This window comes from Sceloporus occidentalis, unplaced genomic scaffold (assembly GCF_023333645.1).
Source record: "Sceloporus occidentalis isolate IW3139 unplaced genomic scaffold, rSceOcc1.0.p SCAF_2, whole genome shotgun sequence".
Classification (NCBI taxonomy): domain Eukaryota; kingdom Metazoa; phylum Chordata; class Lepidosauria; order Squamata; family Phrynosomatidae; genus Sceloporus; species Sceloporus occidentalis.
This window is the reverse complement of record NW_028316982.1, coordinates 108,521,731-108,548,792: the sequence shown is the minus strand read 5'-3', so window position 1 is coordinate 108,548,792 and position 27,062 is coordinate 108,521,731. Positions and strand designations below refer to the sequence as shown.

The following is a 27,062-nucleotide window of genomic DNA, read 5'->3' as shown; positions in this document are numbered from 1 at the left end:
AGAAGATGTCTATCAATGACTAACCACTAATAATGCTGCCTTTTTCCCCGCTTTCTAAATCACAGGCAGTATGCTTTTGAATACCATTTGCTAGAGAATACAAGCAAGAGTAAGCTATTGCGGTCATGTCCAGCTTGAAGGCTTCCTTCAGATAGCTGGAAATAGAATGCTGGCCTACACAGAACTTTGGACTGATCCAGCATTGCTCTATGTTCTCACATTCTCTAGACCAATTAACTCCCTTCTGAAGTACCATTTTCCCATGAAAGAAAAAGCTATGTGTGGTTTACATGCATATGTTTGAGTGCATATGTTTCAGTGTAAACACTCACTCATACACACACACTTTTTGAAACAGATAGTATTTACTTCTGACTGAATAATTCATAGATAAGACTTCATAGCTAAGATGACAGTGTAGAAGTATTTTGCAAGGTCTGTGAGCTCTATAGCACAGAAGGCAGAGAAAGAACTTGTGACCCTCCAGATTGTTGCTGGATTCCAGCTCCCATCATTCCTAACATTTTCCCCTACAAGCTGTAGTTGATGGGATTTGGAATCCAGTTTCTGGACCAATTTGAGATATAAAGGCCATTTCTATTCTCCTGGGGGAAAAAGGGACTGAATGCCTCCTCCCAAAATTTTCCAACATTTTTCTAGACTTTCACATATCTGGGAGAAGGTGATCAATTTTCCACTCCTCTTTTATAAGGTGAGGAGGAACTCCTTTCCACATTTACTTGACTGCCAAGAACAGTGTTGCCAATCACCCTTGAAGGAAATGCCCCTGAAAATCCCCCAAACGCCCCCAAATTCTTTCACTAGCTCCAGCATCTCCCTGTGTGCATTGCATCGGGGGCATACACATCCAGTGTACCTCCAGTGCTGATCTGGAACAAATCTCAGTGCCACATCTGTATGTTATAGATGGAAAATAAATCAGGGAACAGCTTTACAGGAATATCATGTCTTCATCTGAAAAGGTCCTCAGGAAAGAGGAGGAGAACATCTGCAAGAATACCATTCCACACCATCTGAACTGAGGACAACCACCACAGCATCTGGATTAAATGAAGGGCTTATGACTAACACCATCATGTCTGTCTGTCTGTCTGTCTGTCTGTCTCTTTCTTTCTTTCTTTCTTTCTTTCTTTCTTTCTTTCTTCTGTATGATTTTTAACAGTTGCCTGATGAAGAAGCCAGTAAAGCTTCGAAAGCTTGCAACACATATAATATACATTTTGGTTGTTCCAATAAAGGTATCACTCTTTGGTGGCTTTTGGATGACACTGTACTTTGCTATATGACCAACACGGCTACCCTTGGATATGTTCCCACAGAAAAGTTACTTTTGGAGACCACAATCACAGGCCAGGCTGCAGGGAGTGGAGGTCACCTCTGGAAGCTGTAGTCCCGCCCAAAAAAGTAACCTTTCCATAGTCTGGCATGACCAGAACATCTGCATGTGTGCATGTTTCTTTCTCCATGCTTACTCTGCAGGACCTTCTGCCTCATCAATGCATCTCCAGGGAGTCCTTGAAAGCATATGCTGAAAGAACCCTTTGTGTGTTAAAGTCTTAAAGGGATCTGTAATACAAGTGTAATGCTTTTGTCTTTTGTTACAGGGTTGATGTGACTGTTAATAAGATAATGTATGAAAAAGCCAGTGCAAATGGGGTGGTGTTTGAACGTCTGTGTTCCAACCCTGTATCAACAGTAATGTAAATGACAACACGGATTTGTTGTTGTAAGCCACCCACAAGTTGATCTCGACTCATGGCGACTCTGTGGATGAGATATCTCCAAGACTCTCTATCTTCTACTATTCTTCTTCGTTCTTGCAGATTCATACCCATGGCCTCCTTAATGGAATCCAATCATGTAACGTGTGGTCTTCCTCTCTTTCTCCTTCTCTCCACCTTCCCTAGCATTTCTAGGTCTTTTCTAATGAGTCGTGTCTTCTCATGATGTGGCCAAAGTATGAGAAAGCCTCAACTTAATCATCTTGGCTCCCAGGGAAATCTCAGGCCTGACTTGTTCTAAGGCCCATTTGTTTGTCTTTTTGACAATGTGAATAAGGGGGTTAATAAGGAATAATAAACATACAAGTATGGAAATAAACCTTACAGTGGGAATAAACCTTTAATTATGGGCTCTTATATTATATTTAAAAGTAAAGACTCAGTATCTTTTAAAGGGACCACAGAAAGGATATGCTGAAAGAGAAGTATGTGTATCAGGGGTTATTTACACTGTGAAAATAATCCAAAGGATGAATCAGGGTTAAATCTCTGCAGTTCACACACATGCCGAATGCATCCGATTAATTTTGGAGGAAGGCTGCCAAAAAACCCCGCTTAATCGGGGATAATCTGTATTGGGGTTTCCCTGAGTTTCTTTTTAAAAGATCTGCATTGTTGGTAGTGTGAATAACCGATGCAAACAGAATAGAGCCAGGATAAAACAACACATACCAAAAAAGGAGAGGTTCTGAATGCATTTGCATCATTGGCTCCATCTTTTATTTGTACGTGTGAAGTACCAAACTTGCAGAGATGTGGGTCGATTCAATTCCATAGTCTGAATAACAAACAAAATGCATGAGATGGTTTGCACAGTTGTGCTAAAAAAAATACCTGTGTGAACGACCCCTTAGTCTTAAAATTGCCACCTTGAATATCTGTATTGCTGCCTTGTTTTTCTACATTGGGGAAAAGGTGGGATATAAGTAAATAAAATAACAATAATAATTAAAGGAAAGAAACATCTCCTTTGAGTTGCAAATGGACGTTAAATTTCCTTGACTTTGAAAATCTCCCAGTGACCGCATGGCCAAAAAAGGGGGAAGGTGCCAGCCTGCAGATAGCCCTCCCTAACATCTGTTCTAAGACCAGAAACAGAAAATGCAGGCCTAGGAGTTTATCAGACAGAGGCAAATTGCTGAAATCCCACATAGAAACAGGATTTAAAAGTCTGGGGGGAGGGGGGGCTGCAAAATTGGGTTGTTTTTTAGATGTGTTTGTGTAGAGGAGAAATAACGCGGCATTAAAGCCAAACCCCGCTTTTTTACCAAAAGTAAAAAGGAGTGGGTTTTGGAGACTTTCCAGTCAGGTTAATGTGGCATCATTTTGCTTTCATATGAATGTCGTCTGAAAATCTACCCACTTTTGTGGGTTTTTCCCCACTTTTTGTTTGGATTAACTTCCGATGTCATTTGAAAATTTACCTGCTTTCAGTTTAAATTCAGTTTCTGCACAGGATCCGTCCTGTGTGATAAACTCCTATGACTAACATCTCCGTATTTTTACCCCCTCCTGTTTGTCTGACAAACTTGGAAACCTTGCGACGTGTTATTGTGCCATTTTAGTTGGCCCCATAAAAGTATCCTTGTTTGACTGTTATTGGATTCACTATGTGGCCAACAGGGCCACCCTTAAATAAATTAAAGAGACGTGTGAGCTTTCAAAGATATAGCTGCGTTAGTCTGTAGAACCAGTATGTAGAGAGCTCTTGCAGCGCCTTTGAGACTCCCTGAAAGAAACTCGCAGCATGAGCATTCCTAGACTTGTCTACTTCCTCAGATGCATTTAGTAAGCAAGGGCCCAAACAGACAGGCCAAAATAAAGCTGCTTTGGGCCACTTTGGAGGCACGCTATTTAAATGACACACGCATCTTAAGAGGCTGGAAGCCGCGCTGAAGCTTAGGACTGGAGTGCAGCTTTGGTACGGCTTCCGGCCTCTTAAGAGATGCTTGTGTCATTTAAACAGCATAACCTCCAACATTATTTATAGCTTTATTTTTCCCTTTCAGGCTTTATTTATTACATAGGCTTTATTTTATTTTATTTATATTATTTATTTTGCCCTGCGTGTTCAGGCTTTAATTATTACATAGGCTATATATATATATATATATAGAGAGAGAGAGAGAGAGAGAGAGAGAGAGTGTATATGTATATATATATATATATATATATATATATAGGCTCTCTCTCTGTGTGTGTGTGTATATATATATAGGCTTCTTTCTCTGTGTATGTGTATATATATATATACACAGACACATATATAGGCTCTCTTTCTCTGTATATATATATATATATATATACACATATAATACTTTCTAGCTTTCTTTTTGGCCCCTTGAGCTTCTAAAGGTGGTAGTAAGTTCCTAAAGCGCTGCCTTTTTTGAGGAGGAGAGGTCTTTGCAGACCAAAGTGATTACAAAGTCCCCTCAGCTGGGCCCTTCCTTCCTTCCTTCCTTCCTTCCCCTCAGCAGCCCCACTAACTTTGCAGGACTGGGGCCCCAAAGATAAGAAGCCAGGAGGGAAGGAAGGCAGCCCTGAGGGAAAGGCGGCGGCGGCAGAAGTCGGGTTGGCGCCTTAAATCCCGGCCCTTTCCCCCTGAAGCAGCAGCAGCCCAGTCCTTTTCTCTTTCTTGGTCCCTCTCCTGGGGCCGCCCTTTTGGAGGAGGCTCTCCCTCCCGCCCTCCCCCTCCCTCCCTCTCGGCCCCATGGAGGAGGAGAAGGAGGGGAAGGAGGAGAAGAAAGAGGAGGCGAAGGAGGGGATGCTGTGCGGACTGCGGGCGGGTTGGGGGCGCAGCAGAGCCGCAGCCGGCCCGGCGGGGCAAGGGCTTTGCAAGGAGGCGAGGGGCTGCAGACACAGCCCCCCTCGGAGCCCCAGCCAGGAGCAAGAGCTGGAAGCTCTGGAGGGAAGCTGGGATGGAGCCGGGGGGCTCTGGGGCCAGATAGCTTCCCGAGGAGGAGCTGCTACTACTACTACTACTACAGCTGCTGCTACTACTCCGAGGCGGAGAAGAAGGGACGAGGACGGGGGCTGCTGCTGTTGCTGCTGCTCCTGCGGGGAAGACAGGGCAGCGCTGGCCCCTTCTTCCTCCCCTTCCTCCTCTGTGGCGGGGATGGCGGCTCCTGCCCAGGGCTACTCGCTCCCGGACCCCAGCGGAGGCGGAGGCGGAGGCGGAGGAGGCTCCAACGGCAGCGAGCGCAGCGCAGACTCCCCTCTTGCCGACCACGAGCCCCTCGGACCCCCGGCCTCCGCCTCCGCCGCCTGCAGCCCCGAGTGGGGCGAGGAGAGGTTCCGCGTGGACAGGAAGAAGCTGGAGGCCATGCTCCAAGGTGAGAGAGGGAAAGCAGGCTTCCCCATAGGGATACCTAGGAGGGTACTTCCCCCATTGGGATGCACTGGGGGATACTTCTCCATAAGGAAAGCATACTTGGCCCATAGGGATGCATTGGGGACACTTCCCCCCAAAGGGATACGTTGGAGGATATTGGCCCATCGGGATGCATTGGGGAATATTTCTCCATAGAGAAAGCCTACTTGGCCCTAGGGATACATAGGAGGAGTCTTGCCCCTAGGGAAAGCCTACTTCCCCATAAGCATGCATTGGGAGATACTTCTCCATAAGGAAAGCATACTTGGCCATAGGGATGCATAGGAGGAGACTTCTCCCATAGAGATGCACTGGGAGATGCTTCTCCATAAGGAAACCATGCTTGGCCCTAGGGATACATAGGAGAAGACTTGACCCTAGGGAAAGCCTACTTCCCCATAAGGAGGATACTTGGCCTTAGAGAAGGCATACTTGGCCATAGTGAAAACAAACTTCCCCATACCAATACATTGGGGAATACTTATCCATAGGGAAAGCGTACTGGGCCATATGGATACATAGGAGGATAGGTTTGTTTGGAGGCTTTTTTTTTTTTTGGTGGGTTTTCAGGTTATGTGGCCATGTTCTAGAAGAGTTTGCATCTGGGGCTGCAGGGATGTAGCCAGGATTTTGGGAAAGGGGGGGGGGGGTCCAGACCAAGTGCCACCATTATAATAGGCCAGTGGTGACGAACCTATGGCACGCATGCCAGAGGTGGCACTCAGAGCCCTCTCTGTGGGCACATGCTCTGTCACCCCACCACAGAGTTTGTTACTAGAAAGCCAGGGGAACATGGCACTTTGTGATAAATAAGTGGGTTTTGGGTTGTAGTTTGGGCACTCAGTCTGTAAAAGGCTTGCCATCACTGTAATAGGCCTTGGGTGCAGCAGCGCAGCAGCACACACCATTCATTTTATCTAATGGAAGGGGGGGTCCGGACCCCAACCCCCCCCCCCCCGGCTACGTCCCTGGTGGCTGGCATCTTTAGAGAAAACAGGATATTTGGTCCTAGGGAAAGCATACTTCTCCATAGGGATACATAGGAGGATACTTCCCCATAAGGATACATTGGGGGACACTTGCCCATAGGGAAAGCATATTTGGCCATAGGGGGAAAATTCTCTATAGGGATGCATTGGAGGATTCTTGCCCATACAGAGCATACTTGCCCATAGGAATACATTGAAGGACACTTGCCTATAGGGAAACATTGGGAGATACTTGCCCATAGGGATACATTGGAGGATACTTGCCTATAGGGAAACATTGGGAGATACTTGCCCATAGGGATACATTGAAGGAGACTTGCCTATAGGGAAACATTGAAGGAGACTTGCCTATAGGGATACATTGGAGGATACTTGCCCATAGGGAAACGTGGGCAAGTATGTAGCGAGATCTTGTAGCCCCTTAGAGACTAACTGAAAGAAAAAAGTTGGCAGCATGTGCTTTGCCAGACTCAAGTCTACTTCCTCAGATGCGTTAGGCAAGCATGGTTTCTCTATGGACATGTCTGATTTTTTCCATAGGGAGCTGAATTTCCCTCTTAATAATGGAATCCTATGAGCAAGTATGGTTTCTCTGTGGGCAAGTACTGCCATTGGTTTTTAGTACCTCCCCCCCTTCCAAGGCAGCGACCCTATCATAGGGTTTTCTTGGGAAGTTTTTTCAGAGGGTAAGGGTTACAGTTGCCCTCCTCCTGAGGCTGAGAGAGTGTGACTTGGCCCAAAGTCACCCTGTGGGTTCTTCTGTCAGAGCTGGGATTTCAACTCAGGTCTTCACTGAGTCATAGTCCAGTGCTCAAACCACGCTGGCACCTCTTGTTATTGTTTTTGTTTTAGTCTCATTCACTCTATTTGTGGCCCCTGTTTTCCACAGCAGTATGAGGAGGGTTCTGGGCAGAAGATGTGTCGCCCTCCTTGACACATGGCAAGGGGGGAGACAACAAACTACACTTCCCAGAATTCCATAGCCTTGAGCCATGGGAGTTAAAGTGGTATCAAACCGGATTATTTCTGCAGCGTGGATGCAGCCGCCGTTTTATTCCACTGACTCGCATAACTTGCTCTCTCCCACCAGTCAGGATCCACTGCCCTACCCTGGGCGACTGGCTGACAACAGCTCCCCAAACTAATCCCTTGGAGAAAGGAAAGCTGGTGGTTGCTTGCTATGGGTTTACCCCAGGTGTGTGCCAGCAGGGCCCTTTCCCAAAGGGAAACAGTTTGATCACACATCAAGGGCAGACCCATGGCAAGGAACAAGAGAGGGGTATCCCTCCCTTGACTTGGTAGTTTTCTTAATGACTTCAGAGCCCCAAACAATTGTTGTTGTATGCCTTCAAGTCATTTATGACTAACAGTGACCCTGTCTTGGGGTTTTCTTGACAATATTTGTTCAGAGAGGGTTTGGCATTGCCATCCTCTCAGGCTGAGAGAGTGTGACTTGCCCAAGGTCACCCTGTGGGTTTTGCTGCCTGAGCAGGGATTCAAACCCTGGTCCCCAATCACAGTCCATTGTTTAAACTGCTACACCATCATGGCTTTTAATGACAAGTCTCTTCAGAGGGGGTTTCCCTTTGCTATCCCCTGAGGCTGAGAGAGTGTGACTTGCCCAAGGTCACCCAGTGGGTTTACACTACCAAGCTGGGACTCAAACCCTGGTCTCCAGAGCCCTAGTCCAACATTCAGCCACTGGCTCTTGCCTCAAAGAATAGATAGATTCAACCATGCATCTGAGGAAGTAGGCCCAAGTCTAGGAAAGCTCATCTTCTCAGCTTCTTTCTTTCAATTAGTCTTAAAGGTGCTACAAGATCCCTCTGGGTAAAGAATAGATGAGGTGTCCTTGGACAGCCTTGATTGCCCAAGATAGCTCCCAGGGCCTTTGAGGGCACAGCTGGCAAAAGAGTAGTGGATGCCCCTGTGTCAGTTGCTTAGAAATTCTCCCTTCTAGTTCTGAGGAAGGTGTCACTCTTTCAGACACTACTGGGATAAATTACTACGAGGAATTGGCCTTGTGGAGTCAGGATGCCGTAGTGGTTTGAGCATTGGATTATGGAGTTTATCACACGGGAGGAATTTATCTTAATTTCGAATGAAAAGGAAGTGGAGCCAGAACGCATTCACGTGAATTTGCCAGTTCAGCGAATTTACGTAAATTCGAATTGCGTTCGAACTGACTTCCTCTTGCCCCAAAATAGCTTGCCATTGCCCGAAATTGCATGTGGTAGTCTATCACGCAATAACGTTAAACCCCATGATTGCATTAGGATTGCCATTGGATTATACTTCCAATTTCCCTTGTCTGATAAACTCCCATGACTCCTAAGACCAGGGTTCAAATGTGATTTTGGGGAAGCCCACTGGGTGACCATACTTAAGTCACAGTCTCTCAGCCTCAGAGGATGGCAGTGGCAACCACCACCACCCCTTTGTCAAGATAACTTCATAATAGGTTTGCCATAAGTTGAAAAAGACTTAAAGGCACACAACAAGAAATTGGCTTTGACCCAGTGGATAGGAATGGAGGCTCAAGGGGTACTGGTGGACCAGGGGGATGTCTGCTGAGACAGAGAGGCTGTGCCTGCCAGATTGTGATAGAATATGATAGAGTTTCCAGCCACGTCTTCCTTTTCTCCATTTCAAACCAAAGTATCTTTTTTTTTCCTTTCCCTCTCTGTCTATTCTGGGAATGGAGGCTGCTGCAATTTGATGCTTCTGGGATGCCTCAAGTTCAGCCTCTTCCCCTCCCTGGAAGTGGCTGCTAAAACACAATGCTAGAAAAAGTCTGCAGAGGAGACACTCTCGCTTGCTGTTTTCTCTCCTCCCATCTCCCATTTTTCCTTCCCGGCTTGTTTCCCAAATTCATCCAGTCCCAGATGTGTTTAAACTTTCCTTTCTGCAGATGTCAGTGTTTGTAGCCTCTGCTCCTTTTAGGGGGGAGGGCTGGAAGTGTTTCACTCACTTAAGGCTGCTAGATGCATCCAGAAGTGAACTTTAATAGATGGCTTGTGATAAATGAATATTTAATTAGGCTTTTCTTGGGTTTTGTTTTTTTTTTTTTTTGCCTTTGCTTTGTTTTATTAAAAGAAGACACACTTTAACACAAACAAAAGTTGGTTTCACAGCATCCTTGGGGCAGTAGGTTTTACTGGCAAAATCTTGGCTCTGCTTTATTAGCTTTAATTATGAAATCCATACTTTGAAATGAATGAAACTCAGCGCCAAGTGATTCACCAGGTTTTAGGTCTACAGGCAACCTTTTCAGTAAAGACAGGGGTTTTTGGCTCATCTAGCATTTTTGGCATGTGAATACTGTATCACAAGCATCTGTGGCAGCAGAAACATTTAGAAATGATCTCAAAGTGTCTGCAATATCTGTGCTCTGAGCTGATGTAATCTGGCCCATAGCCCTGCCCCATGCACAAACCAAACAGAATATTCTTCTGGTGCTATACTTTTCTAACATATGGAATCAGTTTCCTCCTAATCCTTCTCTGTTGTTGACTTGTTTTATATGTGGGTGTAGCAAAGGATTCTGCGACATAGGATAATATGTGCTGCCAAGGTCGCTTGAACTTAGTTCTCATCCCAGGCAAATGGATGTCACCCCCAGACAAATTGACAGCATGATCTGTATTTGAAGCTTTTAATAACTGTATGATAGTACCATCTTTGCTTGTGATGTGCACATGGAGCTGTGAGCCAGCATGGAGTAATGGTTGGATCATTGGACTGCCACTGAAAACCTGGGTTTGAATCCCTGCTCAGCTGTGGAAACACAATGAGTAGCCTTGGGCAAGTAATACTCTCTGTCTCAGAGGATGGCAAAAATTCCCTCTGGACAAATCTCGTCAGGAAAACTCCATGATAGGTTTGCCTTAGGATCACCAGAAGTCAGAAATGACTTGAAGGCACCCAACAACAAAGTACAGAAGGGGGGAAAAGTTTGACCTGTGAGCCTCAAGTGGCCCCTAATCCGATGAGGTTCATATGGTCCCTCATCCTTTTATAACCCTAAAGCTTCTTTCCTGACCAGTTAGAACCATTGCTCACAATTTTAAAAAATGCAATTTTGGGATTATTTTCACCTGAACCCCATCCTCATGCCTCTGCTTTCATTGGAGTCCTTTTCAGAAAGACACTAGGAAGTATCAGAATGTCACTTTCAGTTGTCATGTTGAAAGGGACTGGGGGGGGGGGAACCCTAGAGGTATTTTCATGTGCTGTAGAGAGCAGTGGAAACAGTGTAGTTGAGGAGGAGATTGGCTTCTCTCCCCTGCCCCAAGTTGCACACCTCTGGACCAATGTCTAGTTAATACAGATTTTGGAAAGTTTTGTAGTACTAAAGAATGCCACTTATTGAATTAATATTTGTGCCATGAGTATGAATAGATTTCTCATCCTATCATCATTTGTGTAAAAAGTTTTCATTGCCTTTAGCAATGTGGGCCTAGCAATTTTCTGCAGTTTGGGTAGCAGGAGGTTTTAAGTGCTCTGTAAGGCCGCATTTGCACTGCAGAAACAATCCAGGTTGACACCACTTTAACTACATGACTCAATACTATGAAATTCTGGGATTTGTAGTTTGGTGGGGCACCAGAGCACTCTGGCAGAGGAGGCTAAATGTTTCACAAAAGTGCAGTTTTCAAAATTCCATAGCATTGAACCATGGCAGTTGAATTGGTGTCAACCTGGATTATTTCTGCAGGGTGATTCAACCTAAGTCACCTTTGAGATAACTTATCCAGCATTACAGATCATCTTGTTATGGAGCATAGTAATCTTCGTATGGAGCTTCTGGTTTCTCTGGGTTCTGTTGCACACTGTTTGCAGCCACTGTTCTGCAAAGGAAAAGTCAGTTGTATTGCACAAATAAACTTAAAAACCCAAAAAGCTTGCATATGATGAAAAGTGCATATCGGAAAATATTTGAGGCCGAGAGCTGATTGTTTCCCCGATTGTATTGTATTCTCTTGCTGGAAATCAAGGTAATCAGTTACTGACAAAATATGTACTGCGAGTGCTTATAAAGGCAAATATACGGATTAGAAATGATTAGATAGGCACAGTAGTTGCGTAACAAATTGAGCTTGTAACGGTCCTTCAGTTTTATTGATGGAAATCAAAAATAACATTACATTCTCCTTTATAGATTATGTAGAAGAAGAGAGATGGGGAACATGAGGCCTTCGATGTGTTTTTGGACTGCAATTCCCATTATTCTCATTATTACAATGCTATCTAGGTCATGCTTCATTACAGTGCATCAAACCCTAGAATGCTACACTCATCCCAATTCTGATATATCTGATAATGTTGACACCAAAAACAAAACAGAGTAAAACAAAGAAACCTAATCATACTTTTACTGAAGGATGTGTAGAAAATCTGGTCTCATGTTCATTGTTCTTGTTTACATGGTTACTCTTTCCATATATGCGTGTGTGTGTGTTTATGTTGTCCATGTGTAGGCATCACATTTGGAATGCTCTATTCCAATGGTCATACCACAGCTTTTTATCACTTCACTGAACTTTGGGTAGCAGGAAAGTGGTTGGTATGGCTTGACCATAATGTTTGGAATTTCTTTCAAATTAGATTGAGTCTCCTGGGGGTAGGTTAATCTTTAAGCAGTTGATATTTTGTTTTGCTGATAGAGCGATTTTGGTATGCAGCTGAACAGAGAGTTCACAGTGCTTACTATAATTGGTACAGTTTAGCTTTAAATCTGAAGATGTCTGTTAAAAAGGCAGAAAACTATTAGAAAATAGTAATGGGGTGCTTGTGGGATGGCACAAATTGCTGAACTGCAAATTGCTGGTTGATTAGGGAAGAGTTGAACAGAATTCCAAACTGACGGCAAGTTTGAGACCTATCACATTAGATATGTTTGCCCATCATGGTTATTAAAAGAATCCAAGTAGGGCTGAACAATTGAGTTCAGAGGTAGTAAATTCTTAGTGAAGAATGTGGAGCTTTCATTAGACCCTTTTAACCTCCTAGACAACTGCCATTCAGTATCAACTGCAAGCCCCATTAGCCCTAATCAGCATAACCTGCGGTTAGGGGTAATAAGAGTTGTCATTGTATGTCTTCGTGTCATTTCTGACTTACAGCAACTCTAAAGTGACCTTATCATAGAGTTTACTTAGCAAGATTTCTTCAGATGAGGTTTGCCATTCCCTTCCTCTGTGCCTGAGAGCATGTGATTTCCCAGGGTCACCCAGTAGGTTTCATGGCTGAGCTGGGAATTGAGCCTTGGTCTTCAGAGTCATAGTCCAGCCCTCAAACTACTATACCATGTTCTCAGTATTTCAGGCCTTCTATTGCATTCCTGTAAATTAGACAACATGTTCTCCATCCTAATAGATTATTTGAATGAAGGACTCGGTGGTGAGTGTGGAGTCTCCTTGGTTCTTGTGGCTATCTTATCATTTTGACATTGGACAACATGGATCATGATAATCCTTCTGGCCTATGCTGTGGAGGCACTACCTTGTGTAGTGGTTCCACTTCTCACTTTAGTGTAGAGAAGGAGGTACTAAGATCTGGATGTGGGGAACCAATTGATCTAAATAAAGGTGTGTAAAGTGTCATCCCTTGAAGGAGTGGTCCCCAAACCTTTTTGGACTGCTGTCCCCTTTTCTCTTGGGTGACATGTATGGAGTGGGCGCACAGTGAAATAACTAGAGTAGCTTACCTGGCGTGATAGGGATAGATGCCCTTTCACATCAGTCCTATATTAAGAGTAGAAGCTTACCCACAGCTCTGAGGGAGTAGATTCCAGATTGTGGGAGCAACACAACGGAAAGCCATCTCCTTCATGCCTTTCTCAAGCAGGACTCCACAGATGAAAGTAGTCCTAAGTGAACATGTCCTTAAGATCTTAGTATTTAAATAGGTTTATAATGAGACAGAGTATCCCTTGGATAGTCAGATCTCATGCTGTTTGTGGCTTCAAAGTTTAAAGACAATAGCTTGAGTTGGGTGTGGAAAGCAATTGTCAAATGAAACAATGTGAAGTTAGTAGCATGTAGCAGTTAGCAGCCTAGCTATCTTCTGGATGTGTGTCTCAAGGACAGTCTTGAAGTGTAGTTATGATGCACATACGAACCATTGAAAACTGCCTTTGGAGTATCATGTACCATTGGTTTGTGTCCTCACCTCCAAGGTTGGCTTCTAAGGCTGGGAGGAGGCTTGACTCTTGTCATGCTCCCCAGAGGGTGGCACAACACTTTGTGTAGTCCTTTAACAAACTGCTCATAATCAGTAGAGAAAAGTCTTATTCATTCCACATGTAGAGTACTAACACGATGTACCACTGTGAGATTTTCCAGGAGGAGAAAAATGGCAAATTACCCAGTTAAAATTTATCATATATAACTAGAATGAGCAACTTGCTGGACTCTGGAGGACTTCATTACAAATATGTTGCAAGCTGGAGGGCCTTGACTGATTTGAATAATTGCATAGTGGAATGCGATTCCACTAATTTGATCAGCATACTGCTTTATGACCATGATGGATTCCTAGCTGTGGGGAACTTACTGGCATTAATTCTGTATTAGCACTGGTATTACATTATTATCTCAGGGAAAAAAATCTGGAGCAGGCCTTGTGTGCCAATGGGAAATTTTACTATATAAATATACAAATCTTGAACAATCAGCCTGTATTTATTGAGGGCTAGGGGTCAAAGGATTGCAATAGGAATGTGTGAGCAATGTCACCCAGAGAAAACATGCAGCCCATGCGCAATATATTACTTGTGAATGTAAAATGCACTAAAGAAAAGCAAAATGTGGATACCATTGTGCTCCTGATTTACTGCTGGTAATTGATGGATTTATCCCAACTGCTGTAGACTTAGTATTTTGCCAACAGTAGCTTGCCATGAAATTACTTTTGGGAGATGGAGTAGTAATTTACTACATTTAACGTTTGGTCTGCTGGAAAGAGGCAGCATGGCTAGTTTGAGAGCTGAGTATTATGCAGCCTCACGCATCCCCAAAAAGTTAAATGTGTACAAAACTCTTTAGTTGCTTGCCTACGTGTACCTGTGTTAGTCATCTGTGCCACATTGATGGCATATACAGGGAGGAAAATACCAATTATATCACTGTTTCTAAGTGCTTCCCTGGCTGGGTTTGCTCACCACAAGCCTGGTATAATACCTCTGTCCCAGACAGATATAGTTGCCCTTTTGAAAAGCAGAGCCATTCCATGCTTATTTATCCAGTGAAAGGAGAGACCCATGGCTGAGCAACAAAGAAGAGCTCCAACAATTTTATCCTCACTGCAGTAGCACTCCAGATAGCAGAAAGAAAACAAATGTCCAGGAAGAATGCCTCCAAAGCTTGTTGTCAAATGATTCAGACTTTCATATATGTTGATTCCTCAACTGCCAACAGGAAGATTGGCAACTCAAGGCCCTCAATAGCTAGAACTTCCATGTCTATAGATTTATAGTCCTCTACAGAAGACCTTGCAACATGAGAAGAGTTCCTTTCCCCCTTATTAAATTAAAGTATCTTATAAAACTAGGTGTGAGTCTTAAGGCAAACCAGGTAAGCTACATGAAGACACCATTCTAAAACTGTATTTCAGCAAACGTGCTTTGAATAATTCTTTCCAAGACCAGTTTCAGGTCATTGATGAAGATTTACTAAAGCTGATATCTACAAAGACTAGCATGATACTCAAAGGCGGCTTTCAAAACTTTTAAAATTTATTTTATTTGAATGTTTGCTTAGGCATATTTGTTTACTAGTCCATCTTCCAGGAATCATTTAAAAATATGACAAGTTATTTAGTTAGGTTCAGAAAAATGTATACTAACCGTGCCCAGTATTGCTTCAATGATGAGAAGCTGATTGGACCCTGTGAGTATGTGTTCAGGCTTTAGAACTTTTGAGAGATGAGGGGATGGTTCTCTATTTACACAGTGTTACTACTTTTTAGTGACAACTTGTTTCAAAATTTATGTACAGTGTGTCAATGAGTTTTGTTTTTTTTTTAAAAGGGGGATAGGGGTTGATATGTATTCTTTGTTATAAAAATGTAAAGGTAGTCCCTTGACATGAATGTCTAGTTGTAACCAACTGTAGGCGGCGGTGCTAATCTCCGTTACTAAGCCAAAGAGCCAGCGTTGTCCGCAGACTACTCTGTGGTCATGTGGCCAGCATTAATGCACAGAACACTGTTATCCTCCCACTAAAGTGGTACTTATCTATATACTCGCATTTGATGCTTTTGAACTGCTAAGTTGGCAGAAGCTGGGACTAGTGACAGGAGCTCACTCCATCATGCAGCACTTGAGCCTCGAACTGCCAACCTTCCAATCATCAGAATTGGTGTCTTAACCACTGTGTGCAAAACAATTTCTTAATATACCCCTTTAAGTTTGTTTTTGAGTTTGATGAACTTTCTTCAGGTTGATGTTACCGAACTGACTTGGTATTTTTGAAAGGACAAAGTGATGCATCACAGTTTACTGGGTCAGTCAGAAACCTTAGCAAGTATTGTTTATGCTCAGATTGGCAATAAGGGGGTTTAGCCCAAACAATTCTGGAGAATTTCAGGTAGCCCATTATATTAATGATGTCTTCTTTTATACCATGGATTGCCAGCTTGTGGGGGCATATTATTTATCCCTGACTGTTGGTGGCTGCACCCGCCCACCATTGTAAATGGTAAAGCTGCCAAGAAGTCAGCAATAGTGCATGGAAACATGCCTCTTCCCACCAACAAAACTGCACCCCTGCCAGCTTGCTGGGAGGATGCTGCTGCTGATAACCATAGGGTGCCTGTGTCATGTTGCCAAGCATTTTGGGATATTGGTTGGGGTGGAAACATTGGTGGTAGTGGGATGGGGGGAAATGTAGAAATGAATGAGTATATTGTGCATGTGATGCACAGCAGAACAGTCATCCCTTCACATCCATGGATTCGGCATCCACAGATTCTACCATTCACACCTTGAAAATAAAGAAATATCAGAAGACAAACCTTGATTTTGTCATTTTATATAAGAAAAACAATTTTACTGTGCCATTGTATATACCGTGGGCCCTTGGTATCCGCTGTGGTTTGGTTCCAAGACCCCCATGGATACCAAAATCTGAATGCCCAAATCCTATTAAATACAATGGCATAGTAAAATGGGTGTCCCTTGTAAAAAATAGCAAAATCAGGGATTGCTTTTTGGAATTCATATCTTTTTAGAATATTTTGAAGCCATGGATGGTTGAGTCTGTGGATAAAGGACCTGTGGATATGGAGGGCTGACTGTAATGGGACTTGAGTATCCATGGATTTTGGTATTCACGGTGGGTTCTGGATAACAAGGGCTCACTAGATTATAGTGCAGAAATATAAGGGAAATAGTCCTTCATGTATGGAAAAAGATGTAAATACACATTTAATAAATACATTGTTTAAATGGTTGTTACCATTTCTGAGCTTTATGTTTTTCTATTTCAAATGTGTTTCCTTAAAAATGGCGAGTCAGCATGGTGGCTAGAAAACTACATTCTACCACTGGTTTAAAAGAGCTGGGTTTGTGCTGACCTATGCATATTCAAGTATTTGGTTTTATCAGGGACATAGCCAAGGGGGGGGGGTTCTTGGGGTCCGGACCCCCCCTTCCATTAGAAAAATGAATGGTGCGTGCTGCTGCCCCGCTGCACTCAAGCCCCATTATAATGGTGGCACTTAGTCTGGACCCCCCCTTCCTAAAATCCTAGCTATGTCCCTGGTTTTACCTATCATGATAAAAGGGCTCTCTGTCCTTCAGTGATCAGCACAGATGTAAAAACTATTTCCAACAGTTCAAGTTACTGTTCAGAATAAGAATTAAATTCTGGCTTCTCTGGAATAGGTAGGTGCACAAAGCAGGAAGTTCATTCTTTCCTATATAAATACTTTACAGTAATAATAAACCGCTGAAAGGATCCAAGTCGCCATCTCCCTAAGTTTTTAATGTACCTCTGTAGCAATTTGCTTAGCAAACCAAAATACTGAAGTTTCAGGTTAACCATCCACATTCTGCAGTAACCAGGAATCTTTAATAGCATTTACATTTTGCATTTCATGTGTGCACAGCAGGAAGGCTTCAGTTTCTTTTTCAAGCTTTCATGTGCCAAATTTGCTGATTAGGCTTTCTTAAAATAAAAATAAATATACAAAATGGATTTGTGGGAGTTGTAGTTTTTAAAGTGTTCTTATGTTCCTTTGTTAACTATTGTGATAATACCACTTTCTCAAATTTCAGTGTTTCTTTAGTAGTATAACAGGCTATCTTGGTTTGGCATGAACCTCTTGGTTAAGTATTGCTAGCTTGCACATTCTTGTTGGTTACATTATAATCTTTACCTACCATTGGAGAATTTGTCCTGTTAAATGCTTATTGTGGACAGACTGATTAAAAACCTGCCTGAGTAAACATTTCAGTATTTATTCTCCACACAACCTAGAAAAATGAAATATCTTCATAATTGTATGTATTTAATATTTTGAAATGGTTAATGGGAACCATGTGTGTTCTGTGCGCACACACACAAAAGCACATTCGGGCATACATTCCCATCCACTCACCAATCTTAGAAGGCTTAGAAGCTCCTCCTTAAGAAATTAGGTGAAAGAAAAAGATAGAAGCTGCCTGTTAAGCAGGTTCAGAAGTGCAGTAGCAAAAGAGGTAGTGGCCAAAGAGTTTGGAGGGAGTTGGAGGGAGTGCATGTGTGACTGCATGCACTCTTAGTGAAAGATTATACTTAATAAACACATTCAGGGGTACTGTGTTGGCCATATTAGCAAAATAAAACACCCCAAATCCATAAAACAATGATACCTTTATTGGACCAGCCAAAATGCACAATAAAGAGTTAACTCAATTGCCTCCCACCCTAAACTTACTATTGGAACCAACTAGAGCCAGCTGTGATACTTTTAACAACTTCTTCGTGGACAAAATCACTCAGATAAGGGCCGATCTGGATGCGGACATTATGACAGAGATAGAAAGAGAGATGTCTAGTGACTCTGTGGACTATGTTAGACTGGATCATTTTGAGTTTGTAAATACCAATGAAGTGGACCAGCTTCTTGGAAGTGTCAGGAAGATGACATGCCCCCTCGATCCTTGCCCATCATGGTTGACTGCCCAGGTAGGGGATGCAACAAAAATACTATTACAATCCATAATTAATGCATCCCTCAGGGAGGGTAGATTTCCATCAAAATTAAAGCAGGCAATTGTCAGACCACTTTTAAAAAAAACCCTCCCTGGATCCCCTGGTGAGAAAAAACTACAGACCAGTCTACCTTTTAGCATTCTTGGGCAAAGTGATCGAGAGAGTAGTTACCTTCCAGCTCCAGGTTGTCTTGGATGAAGCCGATTATCTAGACCCATTTCAAACCGGTTTCAAGGCGGGATACAGAGTTGAGAGTGCCATGGTTGCCTTAGTCGATGATATCTGGGCATTGAAGGGGGAAGTGTGACCCTGCTGGTGCTCTTGGACATCTCAGTAGCATTCGATACCATAGACCACGGTATCCTTCCGGAACGCCTGAGGGAGTTAGATATTGGGGGCACTGAGTTCCAGTGGCTCCGGTCCTGCCTCTTGGGCAGATTCCAGATGGTGATGCTGGGAGACAGCTGCTCTTCTAAGAGAGAGCTGACATCTGGCGTCTCTCGGCACCATGCTGTTCCCTATGCTTTTTAACATTTACATGAAGCCGCTGGGTGAGATCATCCGGAGACATGGGGTTTGGTGTTATCAGTACGCTGATGACACCCAAATCTATTTCTCTGTGTCTCTGACTGTTGCAGTGACTAGGGATGGCATCTCTCCTCTGAATTCCTGCCTCGGGTCAGTAATGGGTTGGATGAGGGAAAACAAACTCAGGCTGAATCCAGAGAAAACAGAGGTACTTGCGATAGGTACCTCAAGATGGAGATTTGTCAGCCTGTCCTGGATGGGGTCACACTTCCCCCTAAAGGATGAAGTTCGCAGTTTGGAGTACTCCTGGATCCGTCTCTGCAGTTGTCATCTCAAATAGATGCGACGGCCAGGAGTGCTTGGCGTCAGTTTTGGTTGATACGCTTAGATTTCTGTAATGCACTCTACTTGGGGCTACCCTTGTACCAAGTTCGGAAGCTTCAATTGGTCCAAAAGGCGGCAGCCAGATTGGTCACCAGCACATTTAGGTTTGACCATATAACACCAGTGTTAAAATCTCTTCACTAGCTGCCAATTAGCTTCCGGGTTCAATACAAGGTGTTGGTTATTACAGCGCTACAGCGCTATATAAATATTATTATTATTATTATTATTATTATTATTATTATTAACTTTAAAGCCCTACATGGCATGGATCCGAGTTACTTGCGGGAATGCCTCTCCCTACACAATCTGCCCCGCACTCTCCGAACATCAGGGAACAACAACTTCCCATAGGGTGTTTACAGCTGTGGTTCCAAAATTATGGAATAGCCTACCGGAAGAGATTCGTCCCAACAAAACCTTAGATGCCTTTAAGAAGGCACTCAAAACAGATCTCTTCCGGCGGGCTTATCCATCAGACTCCATATAAAAGCTTATGATGATGTTTCACTCTCGACTGTGATTATTGGCTACTGATTAACAGTTTTTTAGAGAACTAATAGGAATGTGGTAAATTCAATATTAGTGTTTTATCAACTGTATTTGTATTATTGTATTATTTTATTGCTGTAATCCCGCCTTGAACCTTGGGAGAGGCAGGAAATATAAATAAACATCATCATCATCATCATTATTATTAGCCTGTGAAGCTCCACTGGCTTCTTCATCTGGTGAACATGTTAAAAACCATACAGGAGAAAACAAAATATGATGATGCTAGTCATGCATCTATGCCTGCCTGCATAGATATCCCTCTGTACCATCTCAGCTCAGGGCAACACCAACAACATCTTAACAAAATGCAGGCCTGTGACTAACACAATCATATTTTGTGTTCTCCTGTATGTTTTTTAACATCTTTGCCTGATGAAGAGGCCAGTAGAGCTTCAAAAGCTTCCAACGTGTATTTATGCATTTTGGTTGGACCAATAAAGGTATCATTGTTTTGTGGATTTTTGATGTTATTGTATTTTTATTACCCCTAGTATGAGCCATTAACAATTGTAGCAGTAGAGAGGGAACACCATGTACATAAAACGAGGTCATTAAAATAAATGCATTTTTTAATGGCCAGTGATTAAAAATAAGATGCATTTTTCCTCAGAGATTATGTGCCTATTGGTCTGTGCCTTTCACCTGTGTGGAATAGGAATTACTGTGTTAGATTATTCAGTGTACAATAAACAAGATGGATGCATGTGATAAACAGACATTAAGGTTTCATTTATTCCTCTAAAAAAACCATCTTGTCTTATAATTCATTTACCTTTTTAAAAATTATATTGCTTCTTCATCATAAGTGATCTCACAGCCATGTGTGTAAAGTTATAAAAACAGTGGAGTACGTATAACAGTGGAATTAGACAGAGGCATAAGGCCTCTAACCCAGGTATGGAGGTTTGTCAACCGGTCCTGGACAGGGTCACACTTCCCCTAAAGCACTGTGTTCGCAGCTTGGGAGTGTTCCTGGATCCATCACATTAAATGCCAGCTCAAATAGAGTGCTTGCTATCAGCTTTGGTTGATACGCCAACTGCGTCCCTTCCTGGAGCCTGGGGACCTAAAACCTGTGGTACATGCACTGGTAACCTCATGACTTGATTTCTGCAATGCGCTCTACATAGGGCTACCCTTGTGCCTAGTTCAGAAACTTCAGTTAGTCCAAAACATGGTAGCCAGACTGGTCACTGGGAGTTCCAGGTGTGACCATATAACACCGATTTTAAACTCCCTTCATTGGCTCCCCATTAGTTTCCGAGCACAGTACAAGGTGTTGGTTATGACCTTTAAAGCACTCCATGGCTTGGGTCCAGCTTGTCTACAGGATTGCCATCTTCCATATAATCTGCCTTGCACACTTAGGTCCACTGGGAAAAATCTACTGCAGCCAGCGAAAACTAAGCTGGCTGCGGTTACCCAGAGGACCTTCTCTTCTGCCGCTCCCAAGTTATAGAATGGCTTGCCAGAGGAGACCTGCCATATTACCAATCTTGGCAGCTTTAAAAAGGCGGTCAAAACAGATCTCTTCCGACATGCCTTCCCAGATAAGCATCTCGGTCGCCCCCATTGACTACCCTATCTTGTCCGTTTTAATAATTTTAACGGTATTGTTTTATTGATATTGTTTATAACTTTGATTTATTGGTTATGGTGGGTGGGTTTTTGGGACGTTATATTTTATTATATTTTAATATTTTAATGTTGTTAGCCTGCATTAGAGCAGGGCAAAAGGGCTTTATTTTTCTCTAGTTTTTGCCTCAGAGCACAGCTTCATCTCAGTTTCATCCTGCTTTGGACTCATACATCATGTAAAAGCTGAGGCTCAAAATGGGGTTAAACTTACTCTTTTTTGCCTGTGTGGACAGGCCCTAACTCAGCCGTTTTAATACTATCTACTTAATTGTGCCTTATTTTATACCTCATTGTTTTTATTGCTATCAGTTTTTTACTTATGATGTAAACTGTCTTGCATGCCAATGTTGGGAGGAAGATGGAAAATAACTAGTCACTGTCAGGTGTCAGTGTTATATTAGGATACATTTGAAATATGGGGCACCACTTAATCTGCTTTGGGAACAGTGTAGTTTTAGTCTTATTATGAACAATAGCAATTTCTATTTAAAATATTTCCATATCACACTTCTGTGCAAACACCTCCATCAGTCTGATGGAAAGAATATATTCATTGGTGTCACCAAATAGTTGAAGTAATGCCAAGCTTAGGTAGGTAAAAAATCAGTCAGTCTAATCTTTGTTACATTTCTCAAAATTTCCCTAGTTTTTTGTTCTGTCCCAGTTCTGTATCAGGTTGCAAGACGTCTTCCTGCATAGAAATTTTTGCATATTTTGATTTGAGTTTTCTTAAAAGTATGCATTTCCTAGCTGACTAAAACATTGTGCCCAATTTTCTGAAACACATGCATTTTTATATGTATGTGTGGTTTTGTGGTAATTTTTCTTTGCCAAAATGTATTGAAACTCTTGAAAGTATAATATAAGCTTTCCCAGCCAAGATGCCATTCGCCTTATTGCCAGTTCCAAGAGCTTCAAAATGGGTCTTTTCAGAAGGGAAATATGAACCCAATAAATTCCTTTTCCTCTTCTAAGGGATTCAGGGAGATACAGCAGTGTTTGTGCTTATAGCTTTGGGAGATAAGGTGGTCCAAGGGTGATTTGCCCAGGGCTTCCCAGTGATGTTGCCAAAATCATTAACTTTTTCTTTATTAAAATGTTTATATCCCACACTGTAGTATAGGAGCTCAGAGTAGCATACCAATTTAAACAATTTTATAATGTTAAACAGCAAAATACAATTTAAACTAACTAAAAGCGTATGAATCAGTTCAACAGTTTAAAACTATGGATGTATGCAGATTTATATGAAATCTTTAAGTTTCAAAGGCTTTAATAAAAAAAACCATGTTTTAATTTTGCACAGGAATGAAGTCAAAGTCAGCAGCACTTAGGCCTCCAAGGGGAAGCTATTCCACCACTGTGGTAGCACAGTAGCAAAGGCCTTTTCATTAATTGTTGTACCCTTATAAGGCCTGTGGATGAAGTTAATTTGTTGTACTTGAAATTCTTTGGTCAGTAAAGCAATCTTTGAGAAATACTTCTTTAGCTCATAATACTGAAATGTTGAAATTGAAAAGTCATCACCAGGAGTAATCTAGACTGGAACTGCAGGGAAGGCAGGGGAAAAGCTTCCCTCCCCTGCCGTGTGCCCCATTCAACAGCCCTTAGCAATGATTGATAATAAAGAAAGCTCTCATTGGCACAAATAGATATCCCTTTTTATTATTGGTAACTATTGCATATAGAGTTCCCAGATCCAGGTTACAGGATAAGGGAAACAATCTTATGATGAGAGTACCACCCTAAGAAGATTTTTACCCCCTGTATGTTGCTCTCCCCCATTGTTACTGTATGATTTGGGGAAGCTATCGACTCTCCATAAATCTCCTTCCCGCTCTCTTTTATCACATTATTTAGGCTTTCTTGTTTGATAGCTTTTTATTAGAATGCCATCCTCTCTGCAGCAGTATCTGATGCTGAGTTAATATACTTAATGACAGTACCAGCACCTGCCCCTTGTGGCATTCCTAGGCCCTGTCTCTCAGGTTTAGGGTCTGGGATGTCTCTAGGTCTCAGGGTTTAGGGTCTGGGATGCTCCACACCTGGCAACTGACCTGGCTGGCAGGTAGGGGTGGAAAAGTCACCTCTTGGAGAGAAAAGGATTTAAAAAAATTTGCACAATCTGCAGTTCTATAGAATTAGAGAATCCCTAACCTCAGGCTTTCCATCTAAAATACTTCTTTTTTCCCATTTAATTTATATCCCGCCTTTCTCTTGGAATGAGATAAAGAAGATGAAAAAGGAGGGGAGTACAATACGATGGTTGAATTGGGTTGTGTAGATGAATGAGAATACTCCTTTTTGGGATCAAAGTGTTTTCAGGCTTGCAATGCATCTGTACCCCTTCTGGGGTGTCATGCTCTGTGCTAGCCTACTCATCTCTTTCTTCTATTGTTTCTCATCTCATTTTTCACTTTCTGACCATGAGCTTGATCTTAATCTGCTTGCTGCTGCTTCTGTTTCCTTGAATCACAATGATAAGTCCTCCTGATGGAAATCAATGCCATTTGTGTTTTTCCCATTGGAAGGATTTATTTACCCTCATAGTAAGATGTTACATCACAGATTGCATCCATGTCCCTGAAAATATTACTGATTTGCTTGTTTGGGTGGAGGGGTAGCTGAATTTTGAAGCAGTTTTCCACCATGGTTGGTGGTACAGGGGCTGTGTTATAGAGAAGCTGAACTACAGTCCCCACTGTGGGCAGGGGTGTAATATAATTTGTATGTGCACGGCACAAGAAAGAAACCTCCATATATAGATGAGCTTGTTTCAGATATTCCTTCCCAAAAGAATGTGAGGAACTGAGCTGATTTGGCTAGAAGGCAATGGGAATTTGTCCATTTCTATTGTAGACATGGGGTTGGAGGATAAGGAGAAGGAAGGGAGGACTTGGCATCTGCAAAAGTTAAATTTTGATTCATTTGCCATTAAGTTTTATTTGCTTCAAGGTTAGAAGATCTTTGTTGAGAGAATCCAGTTGTCTATCTCTCATAATCCCTTACAGTTGGTCCTGCTGTGAGAGTTGAACTTCAAAGACTGTGGAGGGCTAAAAGTTTCTCACCCCTGATTTACACAGTTTCTCAGACAGGCAGATAAAGATATGTGCACATGGCACACATGCCATGTTTGGGCAGACATTTTCCTAGTTTATAGTAGAGTGAGTGGCTTCAGCCTTCAATATGTGTAAATAAGGTTGCTTCTCATGACAGGGGCCTGCCTGAAACTATGCGGACCAGTGCTTTAAAAAATCCTGAAGAGGTCCAGTCTTTGAAAACAACATCCCTTCCCACAATCCATGCTGTAGCATAGAACAACACAATAGACAATAAAACAAGGATGGGGAGGATTTGCCACGTGAGTGATACTCTTAGCTGATCCTGATGAATAAACCAGTTCTTAATATGTGTTGCTAATAGCAAGGATACTGCACCTAAGACTGCATTCACAACTCTCATCTATAGTTCCAAGAGTTACTGTAAGACTGTCTCACTAAGAATGTAGGCTCTGGTATCTACACAAACGTAGAACTTCCACTGACTTGAAACACTTAATTGTGGAGTGTGTGAACTGATTTTTACAAATTTTGTTAAACATTGTTGAAGGTCCCCTCAACTATCTAAATTTTTTGAGAAGTAGACCAGGGTGACTGCTACAAAAAACTACAAACATTTCTGTCAGTTACAAAGAGCACTGTCCCATTCAGAATTGGCTTTTCCATTGACCTTAATGACATCACAAACTCCTTTCCCTTTCAGTGTTTATAATTGGGTGATATCCCTTGTTCAGTAATGCTCAAAGGGAAAGGAGTTCATGATACATGGTAGTTTGTTGAACACAAGATATTGAGGGCACAATTGCTAACAATTCGAGTATGAAAGAAAACTGTCTAAAGAAACCAGGGCGGATATATCAAGAATTTTTGGATGAGCTCATATTTAAAAGTTCAGAGTGAGCTCAGGGTTGCTAAAGAGGCAAAATAATAAAAGGGGGAGGGAGGGAAATGAGGCTATGTTCAGAGAGAAATGTAAGGTACTGCATTTTATTATTATTATTATTATTATTATTATTAACCTTTATTTATGAAGCGCTGTAAATTTACACAGCGCTGTACATACAATCTTTTTAGTTAGATGGTTCCCTGCCCTCGGGCTTACAATCTAAAAAGACATGACACAGAAGGAGAAGGGAGTGGTGGAGGGAAAGGATAAGAGGTCCAGCAGTTCCTCTCTACCTCCAAGGCCTGGACCAAGGCAGATGGACTGGAGGGAGGGCTTGGCTAGATGGATAGATTCAAAGAGAGAACCCACAGCCATGAATATGCAAGAGGTGAGCAGAGCAGTTGAGGATAGGGTGACTTGGAGGGATCTCACTCATAGGGTTACCATAGGTTGAAGTCAACTTGTAGTTGATAACATAACAAAACATCTGCAAAACCATATCCATTTTTCAAGAGAGATATTGACAAGTTGGAATGTGTCCAGGGAGTAGCAACCAAGATGGTAAAAGATTGAGAAACCAAGTCCTATGAGGAATGATAAAGGAAACTAGGTTGAGAGGTGTGATAGATGTATTTATATGATGTCATGTAGAAAATTGAGCAAACTTGTTTCCTGCTGCTCCAGGGACTAGAACACAAGCCAATGGATTCATATTACAAAAAAAAATATGGATAAAATAGATTGCTAAACATGGGGAGGAACTTTTGACTGTAAAAAATTTTCGATGTAAAAGACTACCTCAGAGAGTGGGTGGATTTTCCTCCTTTGGAAGTCTTTAAAGAGTGGTTAAACAGCCATTTTTGGAAGTGTTCTAGTTGTGTCTTTCTGCAAGGCAAGAGGTTGTACTACATGGCCCTTGTGGCTCCATCCAACTCTATGATTTTATTATCATTGGCCAAATCAGAATTAGTATACAGCACTTGACATCACTTCACTGCTTTGAGTTGTCTGTATGAAAGTTGCCTAGAAAAAGGAGTCAAAATATTAGAAAGGGAGAAAAAAGACATTGAAATAGTATTAAATTATGGAAAACAGTGGAAGTGAATAGGTTGAAAAAGAATAACACTGACTCAACTATTTTCCCCATAGAGGAAATACTTTCACTCTCTGAAAGCAATACTCTCAATTGCAAAACCCAAGCAGACTAATACAAGGCCTTTATTTTATTTTATTTTTAAAAATCAAAGTATTAGCGTTCCTCTTTTTCATAACTTTGTATCTTCAGGTTGAGAACTAAAATCTTTAATTCTTCAGGTTTTGGTGCACTGAAGCATACTAATGGCAAAAATGTTCAGAGCAATGAGATGTATTCTGAAGATACTGTATTCTTGGCTTTAACTTAAAGAAATTTACAGTATAAATGAAGACTAAATTAGGACTTTCTGAAACTATTTGACACAGAATTCTAAAAGTGCAGAGAGTGTTGATATTTTTTAAAGAGAATGCTTGATGAAAGAATATACAGTTTACTTTGGAAATGTCTTTGAAGGAGCTGTTGCTGGTAATGGGTAAATTCTACCCTATATCCACACATATTTGGAACTGAATTTTTGAAATAGTTTCAAAACCCTTGACCAAAACCCTTGCTTGC

At 42.1% G+C, this 27,062-nt stretch overlaps 1 protein-coding gene across 1 annotated transcript in view; it reads left to right on the top strand.

Annotated features, from left to right (window-relative positions):
• The first annotated feature begins 4,512 nt into the window (after nt 1-4,512).
• Nucleotides 4,513-27,062, top strand: part of LOC149318850 (protein bicaudal C homolog 1-like) — a 145,265-nt gene continuing 122,715 nt past the window's right edge. The window contains exon 1 of the mRNA XM_089510569.1: nt 4,513-5,134. Within this exon, the coding sequence (XP_089366695.1) occupies nt 4,513-5,134 (622 nt within the window). The remainder of the gene's footprint in view (nt 5,135-27,062) is intronic.